A 14,473-nucleotide genomic window follows, 5' to 3' on the forward strand; every position below is an offset into this window, starting at 1 on the left:
GTATTCATTGTTTACTAACGAAAATGCAAAACAGCGTGTGTTTAGTTTTGCTGTTACTGAGAGGCCTTTGGATAACTGTTAAAACGAGTGCGATTCAATTAGCACATTATTTGAATTCTTAATCAGAATTTGATCTTATTCTGTCGAAATGTGCTATCTTTGGTGTTATCTGATGTTTTGAGTCGCAAGATACACTACTGGCCATTAAAATTGCTACACCAAGAAGAAATGCAGATGATAAACGAGTACTCATTGGACAAATATATTATACTAGAACTGACATGTGATTACATTTTCACGCAATTTGGGTGCATAGATCCTGAGAAATCAGTACACAGAACAACCACCTCTGACCGTAATAACGGCCTTGATATGCTTGGGCATTGAGTCAAACAGAGCTTGGATGGCGTGTACAGGTACAGCTGCCCATGCAGCTTCAACATGATACCACGGTTCATAAAGAGTAGTGACTGGCGTATTGTGACGAGCCAGTTGCTCGGCCACCATTGACTAGACGTTTTCAATTGGTGAGAGATCTGGAGAATGTGCTGGCCAGGGCAGCAGTCGAACATTTTCTGTATCCAGAAAGGCCCGTACAGGACCTGCATCATGCGGTCGTGCATTATCCTGCTGAAATGTAGGGTTTCGCTGGGATCGAATGAAGGGTAGAGCCACGGGTCGTAACACATCTGAAATGTAATGTCCACTGTTCAAAGTGCCGTCAAAGCGAACAAGAGGTGACCGAGACGTGTACCATCACGCCGGGTGATACGGCAGTATGGCGTTGACGAATACACGCTTCCAATGTGCGTTCACCGCGATGTCGCCAGACACGGATGCGACCATCATGATGCTGTAAACAGAACCTGGATACATCCGAAAAAATGACGTTTTGCCATTAGTGCAGCCAGGTTCGTCGTTGAGTACACAATCGCAGGCACTTCTGTCTATGATGCAGCGTCAAGGGTAACCGCAGCCATGGTGTCCGAGCTGATAGTCCATGCTGCTGTAAACGTCGTCGAACTGTTCGTGCAGATTGTTGCTGTCTTGCAAACGTCCCCATCCGTTGACTCAGGGATCGAGGCTTGGCTGCACGATCCGTTACAGCCATGCGGATAAGATGCCTGTCATCTCGACTGCTAGTGATACGAGGCCGTTGGGATCCAGCACGGCGTTCCGTATTACCCTCCTGAACCCACCGATTCCATATTCTGCTAAGAGTCATTGGGTCTCGACCAATCGATACGATAAAGCGCAACCGCTATAGGCTACGATCCGATCTTTATCAAAGTCGGAAATGTGATGGTACGCATTTCTCCTTACACGCGGCATCACAACAACGTTGCACCAGGCAACGCCGGTCAACTGCTGTTTGTGTATGAGAAATCGGTTGGAAACTTTCCTCATGTCAGCACGTTGTAGGTGTCGCCACCGGTGCCAACGTTGTGTGAATGCTCTGAAAAGCTAATCATTTGCATATCACAGCATCTTCTTCCTGTCGGTTAAATTTCGCGTCTGTAGCCCGTCATCTTCGTGGTGTAGCAATTTTAATGGCCAGTAGTGTATTAATGTACTAGCACGTGAGGGAAATGAATTGCACCGGTACGGACCCCAGAGAAACAGCGCAGTTCATGGTGTAGAGTTAGAGCGATTTCGTTAAGCGGAAAATTTGTGATATATACCATATAAAATAGTTAACCTGCGAGGGCGCACAGAAAATAACGCACCGCATTTTTTTTTTCTTCAACAATTCTTTGTTGAACATAGTGAGATCTGCATACACGAAAGAATGGTGCTTCATCTACACACTCCGTTTTTCCACGTACTCTCCATCCCGCTCTATGGCCGTCCGCCAGCGCGAAACAAGGGCGTGTATGCCCTGTCGGTACCAATATTTGTCCTAGAGGCGGAGCCAGTGCTTCACTGTATGAATCACCTCTTCTTCGTCCTCAAAGTGTGTTCAACGAGTGGCATCCTCTTATGGCCCAAACAAGTGGAAGTCCTGTTGTAACCACAGGAACAAGCCAAGTCTAATTGCAGTACCTTGAGAATAGTACGTAGGAAGAAGTTAAAGTTGTAGCGCTGGACGCCAGGCGTGGCCGAGGGGTCAGCCGAGGCGGCAGTCAAACTGCTGGGCAGCGGCGCTTGATAAGAAAGCAAACAGCCAGCAGATACAAACGCAGGTCTGTGTAGGGACTCATGATAAGCAATCAATTAAAAAGTATCAACAGTAAGCATTCCTGGCTAGAGAGAGAGGTCTGGGAGTGGAGAGAGAAAGAAAGAGGGCCCTTGGTGGGGACCGCACTACGTCATGAGGAGCCAATGAAGGGCTCAGGACGCAGTGCGTGACCATATACGGAGAGGCGCCTCTGCCCCGCCACTCAGCCTCTGAAGAACAATAGCAACAACAATGTTTTAACGATACCAAATAAGGACACGTTGCCTTCGACGCTACGTCAGGCCAAGCGCTGGCGGGGTCGAAGGGGAAACGCTAACAAAACCCGAGAGCACGCCGCTCTGAGGTCTTGTCTTGTCGTGTCGGGTCTTGTCTGGTGACGGCGAAGAGTTAGATAGCAGCAGCCGACTTGGGCTGGGGAACGGGCTGTAGGCAGGCAGCCGGAGATAGTCGCTGGAGCGCGTCAGGGCGTAGCCGCGGGACTCTAACGTAGGGTGTTAAGAAACGTTGCAGAACTTCTAGTAGGCAGTCGGAACGGTGGAATCAGTCACCGTCTCTGTGTTAGACTTGGCCTTCCTGTGAATGCAATCACCGCGCAGTTAGGGTGAGCTGTATTCAGTTAGAATAAACTGCAATTTGTTAAAGTTATCAAGACTTTAATTTCTACCACCTTCATAGCCTTGTGAAAACCAGGGATTTCTACATCTTAGCCAGATCAAAAAGTCTCCCTCTCACTAAGGTCAACCGGCTAAAAATCCCATCCACGAACCGTGTCGCTCAATCCCTCGCAATACCCACGCTTGGGACGCGACAGTCCGAGGGGACTAGGTCAGGCCTGTCAGGTGCGACAGCCGTGGCTGGTCTCCCCGACCGCTCCAAGTTGTGGAGCTCCGCCGAACCGCCTTCTCATGACCTCACCCTCCGTGTTCAGCAACTAACTGTGCTTGTGTCGACAGCAGATGCTCCATAGACTTTGCATAAGAATATTCCCCACTGTTTCTTTCTCTGCAGTGAGAAATTCTATAACGGCACGTTGCCTGTAACGTCCATCACCTACAGATGCCATTTAAAACTGTTCTGCAGCTATGCTATCTGTTGGAAGTGACGGAAACTTGGTCCGCTCACTTAGGAACCAACAAACAATAGATATGTAATATTTCTTATTCGTAGCATTGTTTTCGGGTGAGAAAAAAAATGCTGTGCATTACTTTCTGGGCAACCCACGTAAATCTACGAAGCAGAAAAGTAGTCTGCTGCAAGCGTTTTCTGCAGCAGCCGCTGGAGATAAGTGTCTATCGCGTGTGTTGTTTTCTCTTTGCAGGCAGTCCACTATGAATGGCGCCCCTTTGCTGGTCCTACTGCTGACGGTGGGAGGTTCTGAGGGAGCCAAGATCTTAGCCGCTTCACCCTTTCCTGCCATCAGCCACGTGTTGCCCATGAGGCAGATAGTCCTGGAACTCGTTAAGAGGGGACACGACGTCACGTTCATCTCAACAGATCCGATGAAAGTACGTACTCTCATTCTGTCTGGTATCTCTTCAATGGAACCTAGAAGTGTTTTGCCTGATATGTTTCATAAAGGTACTTCTCACGAAGATTATTACTAGCACTCGTGGTCAGAAAACTAATATATTCCTGCCATCTACATCTACATGATTACTATGCTATTCACAATAAAGTTCCTGGCAGAGGCTTCAATTAACCACCTTCGAGCTGTCTCTCTACTGTTCTACTCTCGAACGGCGCGCGGGAAAAACGAGCGCTTAAATTTTTCTGTGCGAGCTCTGATTTCTCTTATTTCATTGTGATGATCATTTCTCCCTATATAGGTAGCTGCCAACAGAATGTTTTCGGAATCGGAGGAGAAAACTGCTGACTGAAATTTCAGAAGAACTAAAAACGCCTTTGTTTTAATGACTGCCACTCCAATTCACGTACAGGGTGGTGCACGAAATGTGTTACCAATTGTTTCTTTCACAATTTACGACGCACATTAGATATCCCGCTGGGATCTCTACAGCAGTACCAGCAGAGCTTGGAAAAACAAATGAGTTACGAAATGACGTCTAATTCACGATACTGCCGCTAGGAGACTAGTTAGCAGCAATGGCTGACAATGGAATACCGACGACACAGCAACGATCGGCAGTTGTGTTACTTCTTCATGAAACGAAAAGCCTTGTGACTCAGAAGCGTTTTCGACAACAGTTTAACACACGATGGGTCCCTTGCAAGAAGACCATCCACAGGTTGCACGATAAATTTGTACAGGAAGAAACAGTATTGGAAGCGAAGCGACCTCAGCCTAAGCCGGTTTGTTCGACGGAGAATATTGAAGCGGTACGAGTTGCTGTACAGAGAAGTCCTGGGAAATCGTGTAGAAAGGCAGCAGTGCAACTGGGAATATCCAGACGCTCCGTTCAACGCATTCTTAAAAGTGACCTCCATATGTACCCATACAAGATGACCTGTGCACAGAAGCTCACTGAAGAACACAAGCAGCAGAGACTACTGTTTGCTCAGTGGGCGGAGGATAGGGAAGAAACTCTCAACAACGTTTGGTTTTCAGACGAAGCGCATTTTCATTTAGTCGGTGTGGTTAACAAACAAAATGTACGCTGTTGCGCCACTCCGAGGATTACAGCGTGGGCAGCCATTTCCAGTCACGGGCTTATTGGACCCTTTTTCTTTGAAGAAACTGTGAACAGCGAGCGTTATTTGAGCATGCTTCGCAATAGCTTCATTCCACAGCTTCTTGCTACTGCCTTGCCCTTCAACAAGCAGTGGTTCATGCAAGATGGAGCAAAGCCACATACTGCAAACACTGTGTTGGAATTTTTACACGAGCATTTCGACATGCGGATCATTTCACTCAGGTTTCCAGGTCGCTTCAATGACGGACAAAATTGGCCCCCCAATAGTCCAGACCTCAATTTTAAAAAATGTTCAAATGTGTGTGAAATCTTATAACTGCTAAGGTCATCAGTCCCTAAGCTTACACACTACTTAATCTAAATTATCCTAAGGACAAACACACACACCCATGCCCGAGGGAGGACTCGAACCTCCGCCGGGACCTCAATCCATGTGACTTTTTTCTTTGGGAGCTCAGAAGACTTATTCTTCAAGCTTGCAGTTAAATCACGGAAGACATGTGCCGTGGGGTAATCACTAACTTTAGTGTTCGTTTGAAGGAAGTTAGGAATCGAAATGGTGGACATATTGAGCATGTGCTGAGTTAGAACAAATCTCCATGGACGGCTCTTCATTATAGTATATGTTCCTTTCAGATTGTATTGACAATAAAATTTATATTCAAAAACAAAATGGTAACACATTTCGTGCGCCACGCTATACTATGTCTGTGGCACTATCTCCCCTATACAAAACGAGCTGCCCTTCTTTGTACTTTTTCGATGTCATCCGTCAGTTGCTGTTGTGGTCTTCAGCCCGAAGACTGGTTTGCTGCACCTCTCCACACCAGTGTCTTCTGGACATGCCTCTTCATCTCCGAATTATTACTACAACCTTCAAGCGTTTGAAACTACCTGTTGTATTCATACCTTCGTCCCCCTCTTCAACTTCTACTCCGAACACTTCCTTCCACCGCCAAGCTGACGATTCCTTGACGCCTCAACGTGTGTCACTCCATCCCCCCTTTTACTCAAGTTATGGTATACGATTATTCATCCCCCCCCTTTTCCCGAATTCGATTCAGTACCTCCTCATTAGTTGCGCGATCTATCAATCTTATCTTCAGCATTCGTCTATGGCACCACCTTTTAAAAGCTTGTATTCTATTCTTCTCTGAATTACTTAATGTTGACGTTTCACTTCTGCACAACACTATACTCGAGAGAAATACCTTCAGAATAGACTTCCTAACACTTAAATTTATGTTACGTAGACGTTGAGAAACTCCTTGCTATAACGTGTCTGCATTTTGTATCATTCCTACTTCGGCCATTATCAGTTATTTCTCTGCTGAACTAGCAAAGCCCACCTACTACTTTTACCGTGTCATTTCCTAATCTAATACCTTCACCATCACTTGATTTAATACGAATATATTCCATTATTCTTGTATTAATTTTGTTGACGTTCATTTCATAACCACGTTCCAAGACATTCTCCATTCTGTTCAGTCTCTCTTCCAGGTTCTTCGCTTTCTCTAACAAAATCGCAATGTAGTCGATGAACCTCAAAGATTTTATTTTTTTTCCCTGAACTGCAATTCAATTTCCAAATTTCTCATTGCTTTCCTTTACTGCTTACACAGTTTAAAGGTTAAATAAAATTGTAGATAGGCTACAACTCTGTCTCACTCCCTTCTCTACATCTACTTCCCTTTCATGCCCTTAGAGCGTTATAACTACAGTCTAGTTTCTGAAATAGTCTTAAATGACCTTTCACCTCCTGCCTTTTATTCCAGCTTCCTTCATAATTTCAAATAGTGTATTCCAGTCAAAACCTTCTCTGTTTACACAAATCATAAAAACGTACATTAAGCAATCTTCTAAGATAAATAGTAGTGTCAGTATTGCCTCCCCTGTTCCAAAATGAACATCTGCTTTGAAAAGCTTTTCCATTCTTCAGTAAATAATTCGTAATAGTATTTTGCATCTACGACTTATTGAACTCATAGTTTAGTAATATTCACGCCTGTCAACACCTGCCTTCTTTGAAATTGTAATTATTACATACTTCTTGAAATCTGAGAGTATTTTGCGTCTTTCATACATCTTGCATACCAGGTAGAATAATATTGTCATAGTTGGCTATGCCAAGGAGTTCAATGATTCTGAGGTAATTTGTTTAATTCTAGTTTTATACTCATTATTAGATCTGCTCCTGCGTTACTCCTACTTAATTCAGTATTTACTGAAACGGTATAGGAGCCGGGGATTCGGAAGTGGCGAACAACTGCGCCCAGGTTCAACAGAAAAATTAAATAATTTTATTTTAGTACAATAAATTTGCGTAAAGCACATCATGCTAACACTAGTGCGATTACAGCACTGTAAAGGATCCAAAATATAAATATTACAGAGGCATCAATAGGGAACAATATCAAGGAATAATTTAAATGCGTCCAAAGGCAGAGTAGACCACTTATTAGCATTAAAAACACAAGTAATGCAAAATACTTTAGAGGAGCAGATGAGAAATGGTATCAAAGAATTATTTAAATGTGCCCAAAAACAGGTTACACCCCTTACTAAAATTAATTTCGAAACACCAGTATGCAAAACAGTTTTAATTAAAACCCATGATTTACCGACGAAGAACGCCAAGGACTCGGCAGGAAAACTTTGTTCAGAAGCCGTTATTTACATTTGGCAACGGAAGCAAGAGACTAAGAGGCCGTTCTCTTAATTTTATATGGGTGAAACTCAAATGGTTCTAGGACTCTAAAAAGAAAAACAACAGCGTTAATACACATACAATAAAAAAATGGTTCAAATGGCTCTAAGCACTATAGAACTTAACATCTGAGGTCATCAGTCCCCTAGACTTAGAACTACCTAAACCTAACTAACCTAAGGGCATCACACACATCCATGCCCGAGGCAGGATTCGAACCTGCGACCGTAGCAGCAGCGCGATTCCGGACTGGTGAGCGCCCAGAACCCCTCGGCCACAGCCACCGCCTACATACAGTAGCATCTTAAAATAAATATATGTAATTTAAGTTAAGGTAACAGTCCGCCGCTTTTCCTTTTATCATTTAAGAACAAAAACGAATTTACCAAAAGTTACGAGTAGCAGTCAGAGGATTAAGCACGAAAATAGCCTCATGTATGACACCGCCCAGACTGTACGTAGTTACAATTACTAGAAACACACAAAATGCACCCAATTTGCTACTGACTCTCCCTTTTGGAAATTTTAAACGAAAGGAACAATTTAATGCGGACGCAGCCGAACTTCCACGAGCACTATCAACATTAAATTACACCCAAAAATAAGTTCATTCCCTTTGGGCCCCACTATGTAATATGGTACACGGGAGCTCACCAGGTTGTCATGGCTGCCACCTACGTGACTTGAAAGCCAGAACGCTGAAGGCACTGAACATCCTCAAGTGCCTCAGCCACAGGTCTTGGGGCGCGGACAGAGCGCGTCTCCTTCAGTTTTATGGAGCTTTTGTGCGTTCACGGCTGGACTATGGGTGCACAGTATATGGGTCAGCGAGGCCATCTTATTTGCGGATCCTTGACGCTGTTCACCATGCTGGGATCCGACTGGCCACAGGTGCTTATCGGACCAGTCCCGTCCCCAGCCTCTGTGCTGAGTCTGGCGAACCGCCACTTACCATCCGGCGGCAGCTCCTGCTGGTGCGCCAGGCTTGTAAGTTTCTTGCAGCTCCCAGATCGCCTGCTCTCCATCTTGTTGCCCATCCACCTCTGGACCGCCTTTTTTCCCGCCGTCCCCGGGCTACGTTACCGTTTGGGATCCGTGTGCAACGTGTACTAGAGTCCCTCGGTGTGGAGTCTGTACAACCCCAAATCCAGGGTTTTAACCGCCTGCCACCCTGGTTACTGAAGAGGCCCAGAGTAATTTTAGATTTATTGCAGTACAAGAGAGATTGCACTCCTGCCACCGTTTTTAATGCAGCATTTTCTGTCATTTTATCTGAGCACCACGACTATGTAGCTGTTTTTACGGATGGGTCGAAACAAGGGGATTCTGTTGGTTGCTCACTTGTTTTTCCATATCGTGTCCTCAAGGTCCGACTGCCTCAGACTTTTACTGTCTTTGATGCAGAATTGTTTGCTATCTTGCGGGCACTGGAGCACATGAGACATTCTTCCTCTCCTAAATTTCTTGTCTGTTCCGATTCACTCAGTGCCCTTCACTCATTGCAACGTTTGTATCCGGCAGACAAAATTGTCCAGACCATCCAGGATGCCCTCCTCCGACTACAGCGACTGGGGAAGGTTGTAGCTTTCTGCTGGGTTCCGGGGCATGTCGGCATTGCTGGGAATGAAAGGGCAGATCTCGCAGCCAAGGAGGCGTGTCTCGCCCCACAAGTATCTCAGTGTGCTATCCCCTTGCACGCACTCACCTCGCTGTTAAGCTCACGGGTCATGTGTCGGTGGGAGGATGAGTGGCTGGAAGTGACTGACAATAAGCTCCGTATAGTCAAGCCCACAACGCGTGTGTGGTGTACTTCCTTTCAGCCCCATCGACGGGACGAGGTTCTACTCACGCGGCTTCGAATAGGCCACAGCCCTATGACGCATGGCTTCCTTCTCCGGCGAGAGGACCCTCCAATGTGTGGTGCTTGCGGCGTCCAGGTCACTGTGCGCCACTTTTTCTTGGATTGCGTTTTATTTTCTGACCAGCGGGTCGCGGCTGACTTGCCAGCGGACCTGCCATCTCTTTTAGGCGACACTCGGACGAATGTGGCTAAAGTTTTAAAGTTCTGTGCCCTGTCAAATGTTTTTACAGAGATTTTAGGGAGAGGATTTTAATTTGCTCACTGTGTGACAAGCTCGCCCATATTTTATGTAAGTGGCCAGCCAATAACAATTTCCTGTGACATTCTTGTTGCTATGTTTCCCCTTTCCTTAGGTTTTACTTTCTTATGTAGCATTTTCCTTCTTTTCCTGCTTTCTTTGAGTGTATGCTTTAGTTTTCTTAGGTCTGTCCACATTCGTTCCTTTTAATGTGTGTCAGGGCGCTGATGACCTCGATGTAGATGTTGAGCGCCCATAAGCCCCAACACACCACCACCACCATCAACATCCGTTTTATGATGATACCCACCGCAATGGTCTCGCAGCAAATACAGCTCAGCGAAGCAGTTTCGAGATGAAATTAGAAGCAACCTTCCCCATATAAATGCTGCAAACCAGCAACGTAAATGACACTAAAGATGCGACTAGTTCATACATGGCTTCCCATCACGTAGCCACCCCAGACAGGAAAACATGCCACCCTTGCAAGCCAACACTCGCCGCTATTCTTAGCAATCCTCACGTATTTGTGACTGCTTGCAGACTGTCGCCAGTGTACCTGAGTCCCCCGCCCCCTCTTGTGGCTTTGTGCGGCATGCCTCTGCCGATGCGCGTGGAAAACCAGTGCTCTTGCGGCATGCCAAAGAAACTGCAAGGACTTCGGTACGAAATATGATTTAAAACCGTGTAATCAGCTTGAGCTAAAGTCCTTTTTCTTCTGCCCCTCACTTCACTAATTCCCACTGTATCTAAGTTCATTCTGTCCATTTCCTATTTTAAATTCTCTAACCTACCTACCCGATTAAGGGATCTATACTACTGGTCATTAAAATTGCTACACCAAGAAGAAATGCAGATGATAAACGGGTATTCATTGGACAAATATATTATACTAGAACTGACATGTGATTACATTTTCACGCAGTTTGGGTGCATAGATCATGAGGAATCAGTACCCAGAACAACCACCTCTGTCCGTAATAACGGCCTTGATACTCCTGGGCATGGAGTCAATCAGAGCTTGGATGGTGTGCACAGGTACAGCTGCCCATGCAGCTTCAACACGATAACACAGTTCATCAAGAGTAGTAACTGGCGTATTGTGATGAGCAAGTTGCTCGGCCACCATTGACCAGACGTTTTCAGATGGTGAGAGATCTGGAGAACGTGCTGGCCAGGGCAGCAGTGGAGCGTTTTCAGTATCCAGAAAGCCACGTACAGGACCTGCAACATGCGGTCCAGCATTATCCTGCGGAAATGTAGGGTTTTGCAGGGATCAAAAAATGGTTCAAATGGCTCTGAGCACTATGGGGCTTAACATCTGAGGTCATTAGTCCCCTAGAACTGAGAGCCACTTAAACCAAACTAACCTAAGGACATCACACATATCCATGCCCGAAGCAGGATTCGAACCTGCGACCGTAGTGGTCGCGTGGATCCAGACTGAAGCGCCTAGAACCGTTCGGCCACCGCAGGGATCGAATGAAGGGTAGAGCTACGGATCGTAACACATCTGAAATGTAACGTCCACTGTTCAAAGTGCCGTCAATGCGAACAAGAGGTGACCGAGACGTGTAACCAATTGCGCTCCATACCATCACGCCGGGTGATACGCCAGTATGGCGAAGACGAATACACGCTTCCAATGTGCGTTCACCGCGATGTCGCCAAACACGGATGCGACCATCATGATGCTGTAAACAGAACCTGGATTCATCCGAAAAAATGACGTTTTGCCATTTGTGCTCCCAGGTTCGTCGTTGAGTACACCATCGCAGGCGCTCCTGTCTGTGATGCAGCGTCAAGGGTAACCGCAGCCATGGTCTCCGATCTGATAGTCCATGTTGCTGCAAACGTCGTCGAACTGTTCGTGCAGATGGTTTTTGTCTTGCAAACGTCCCCATCTCTTGCCTCAGGGATCGAGACGTGGCTGCACGATCCGTTACAGCCATGCGGATAAGATGCCTGTCATCTCGACTGCTAGTGATACGAGGCCGTTGGGATCCAGCACGGCGTTCCATATTACCCTCCTGAACCCACCATTTCCATATTCTGCTAAGAGTCATTGGATCTCGACCAACGCGAGCAGCAATGTCGCGATAAGATAAACCGCAATTGAGATAACCTACAATCCGACCTTTATCAAAGTCGGAAACATGATGGTACGCATTCCTCCTCCTTACACGAGGCATCACAACAACGTTTTACCAGGCAACGCCGGTCAACTGCTGTTTGTGTATGAGAAATCGGTTGGAAACTTTCCTCATGTCAGCACGTTGTAGGTGTCGCCACCGGTGCCAACGTTGTGTGAATGCTCTGAAAAGCTAATCATTTGCATATCACAGCATCTTCTTCCTGTCGGTTTAATTTTGCGTCTGTAGCACGTCATCTTTGCGGTGTAGTAATTTTAATGGCCAGTAGTGTAATTTTCCACGCTGCGACCCCTAGCATACTAGTTTTTTTTTCCTGTTGACGACAACCTCTAGGGGATGTCCAACCTGGGACTCGAATGGTGGACACTCTTACCTCCGGAATATTTTACCGAAAGATGCCATCATCATCTAACCACGCAACAGACGACAATGCCCTCAGGGAAAATAAGTCCTGTAGTTTTCCCTTGTTTTCAGCCATTCACAGTACCAGTGCAGCAAGTCATATTGGATGCTATTATAAGGTCAGATTGCTTAACAATCCAGACAGTTGCCCCTGCAACTAGTGAAAAGGCTACTGCCTCTCTCCAGGAGCCATAACAACGTTTGTCTGGCGTCTGAACAGTTACCCTTCGTTGTCGCTGTACCTGCAGTACATCTGTCTGTGTTGCTGAAGCACTCCAGCCAACCGATATTGGCAAGTAGGGAGTCTCCCATCGAACCTGTTAAATACCTGTACGCACATTGCCAGTTTACCAGGGTCGATATGTGTAGGGCTGTGGCCGTCACAGATTACCTTTATCACTGTTGGAAGATTCTGTAGATTTCAGCATCCTATTAATTTTATTGGTAAGGATTGAATAGATGCCTGTTATCGTTCTATTTAATTTTTTTGGTTTACAGAAGCCAATAAAAAATTTGACTGAGGTCGACATATCTCCTGCGTACAAATTCCTTAGGAAGTCTGTCAACTGGATGGAGGTGGTCATGCACGAGTGGAACCCTATGGAGATGGTGTCACGGATGGCCGGTATGTCACCTGCTCTCTGTGAAGAGGGGCTTAAAAGTCCAGAGATGATGAGCTTCATAAAGTGCGTGATTTTACTTACTCTAAACATTCAGTTGCTTCAGTACAGAAGACACATATCCACCTACACATTTGCTGTTACAGGTCGCCGTCGAAGTTCGACCTGTACATCATGGAGAGAGCGCTGGTGCCGTGCTTCTACGGCGTGGCTCACGCAGTGGGTTCCCCACCAGTGGTGGGGCTCGTGACCCTCGGAGCGTACCCTTACACCCACTGGACACACGGCAACCCGGACAACCCAGCCTATTCGCCGTGGTGGGTCCATGCTTACCCGGACCACTTGTCGTTCTGGCAGAGGCTCTACAGCTCCTACGTGTGGCTCTACTTCAATTATCTGTGGTTCAATGTTGTGTTGCCGAAACACGACGTTATATTGAAGAATTACTTTGGTTCTGAAGTCCCATCGATCTTCGAACTTGAGAGAAATTTCAGTCTGATGCTCATCACCAACCATTTCACCGAAAGCTACCCCAGACCTAATCTACCCAATTTCGTGGAAGTCACTGGGCTACACATCCAGCCGGATATTAAACCTCTTCCCAAGGTACAGTATATCTAGATTGTAAGCAGTGGTATTCAATAATTCACGTGTCACTTATTCTTTTATTCAAACAGTGGTACTGTATACTCCATCATGAGGTACTTCGTGGATTTGGAACGAATCGACGTTTACATTTGTAGATAGGGTATTGTGACTGCTTCTGGGTGTTGTTCTATGTTCTAAGGATACAAAAAAAAAATATCAGTAATCCCCAAAAGACATAACATTTGTACCATTTAACAGCTCCTGTAGCTTTGATAGATGGTGAGCAGAGTACACACTTCTCTGCAGGTGTGCCATATCCCACAGAGCTGCCAAACTGTGGGAAGTTCGTCACCAAATAGTCTGAGACGTTTTCTGTGGCACTGTTGTTGTTGTTGTATCTCTAAATAACGACTGAAACCTAGATCCTTCTTGGTCTCCCTCTACGGCTTTTACCCTGACACTACCCTCCAGCGCTAAATTGATGATCCCTTCATGTCTCAGAATGTGTCCTGTCAACCGCTCCCTTCTTTCAGCCAACTTGTGCCACAGATTTCTTGTCTCGCTAATTATGTTCAGTACCTGTTCAATAATTACATGATCCGACCATCGAATCTTCAGCATTCTTCTGTAACACCACATCTCAAAAGCTTCTACTCTGTTCTTGTCTAAACTGTTTATCGTCCATGTTTCACTTACTTGCATGGCTACGCCCCAGACAAATCAGAAAAGACTTCCTAACACTTAAGACTATATTCGATGTTAACAAATTTCTCCTCTTCACAAACGCTTTTCTTACCATTACCAGCCTACATTTTATATCCTCACTAAATCGGCCATCATGAGTTATTTGCCTGCCTAAATAGCGAAACTCATCCATTACTTGAAGTATTTTGTTTTCTAATTTTCCCTCAGCGTCACCTGATTTAATCCGATTACATTCCGTTATCGTTGTTTAGCTTTTGTCAATGTTCATCTTTCCTCATTTCTAGTCACTGTCCATTCCGTTCAACTGTTATTCCAAATCTTTTACTGTCTCTGACAAACCACACAGTTTTTATTTCTTCTCCATGC

General features: G+C 45.7%; 1 protein-coding gene across 1 annotated transcript in view; it reads left to right on the top strand.

The window, feature by feature from the left end:
- The window catches only part of LOC124789336 (UDP-glucosyltransferase 2-like), a 46,247-nt gene that overhangs the window by 9,219 nt on the left and 22,555 nt on the right, over nucleotides 1–14,473 (top strand). Inside the window, exons 2-4 of the mRNA XM_047256655.1 lie at nucleotides 3,498–3,684; nucleotides 12,693–12,880; nucleotides 12,961–13,420. Of these exons, the coding sequence (XP_047112611.1) occupies nucleotides 3,508–3,684; nucleotides 12,693–12,880; nucleotides 12,961–13,420 (825 nt within the window). The 5' untranslated portion in view covers nucleotides 3,498–3,507. The remainder of the gene's footprint in view (nucleotides 1–3,497; nucleotides 3,685–12,692; nucleotides 12,881–12,960; nucleotides 13,421–14,473) is intronic.

Source organism: Schistocerca piceifrons, chromosome 3 (assembly GCF_021461385.2).
Source record: "Schistocerca piceifrons isolate TAMUIC-IGC-003096 chromosome 3, iqSchPice1.1, whole genome shotgun sequence".
In the NCBI taxonomy this organism is placed as follows: Eukaryota; Metazoa; Arthropoda; class Insecta; order Orthoptera; family Acrididae; genus Schistocerca; species Schistocerca piceifrons.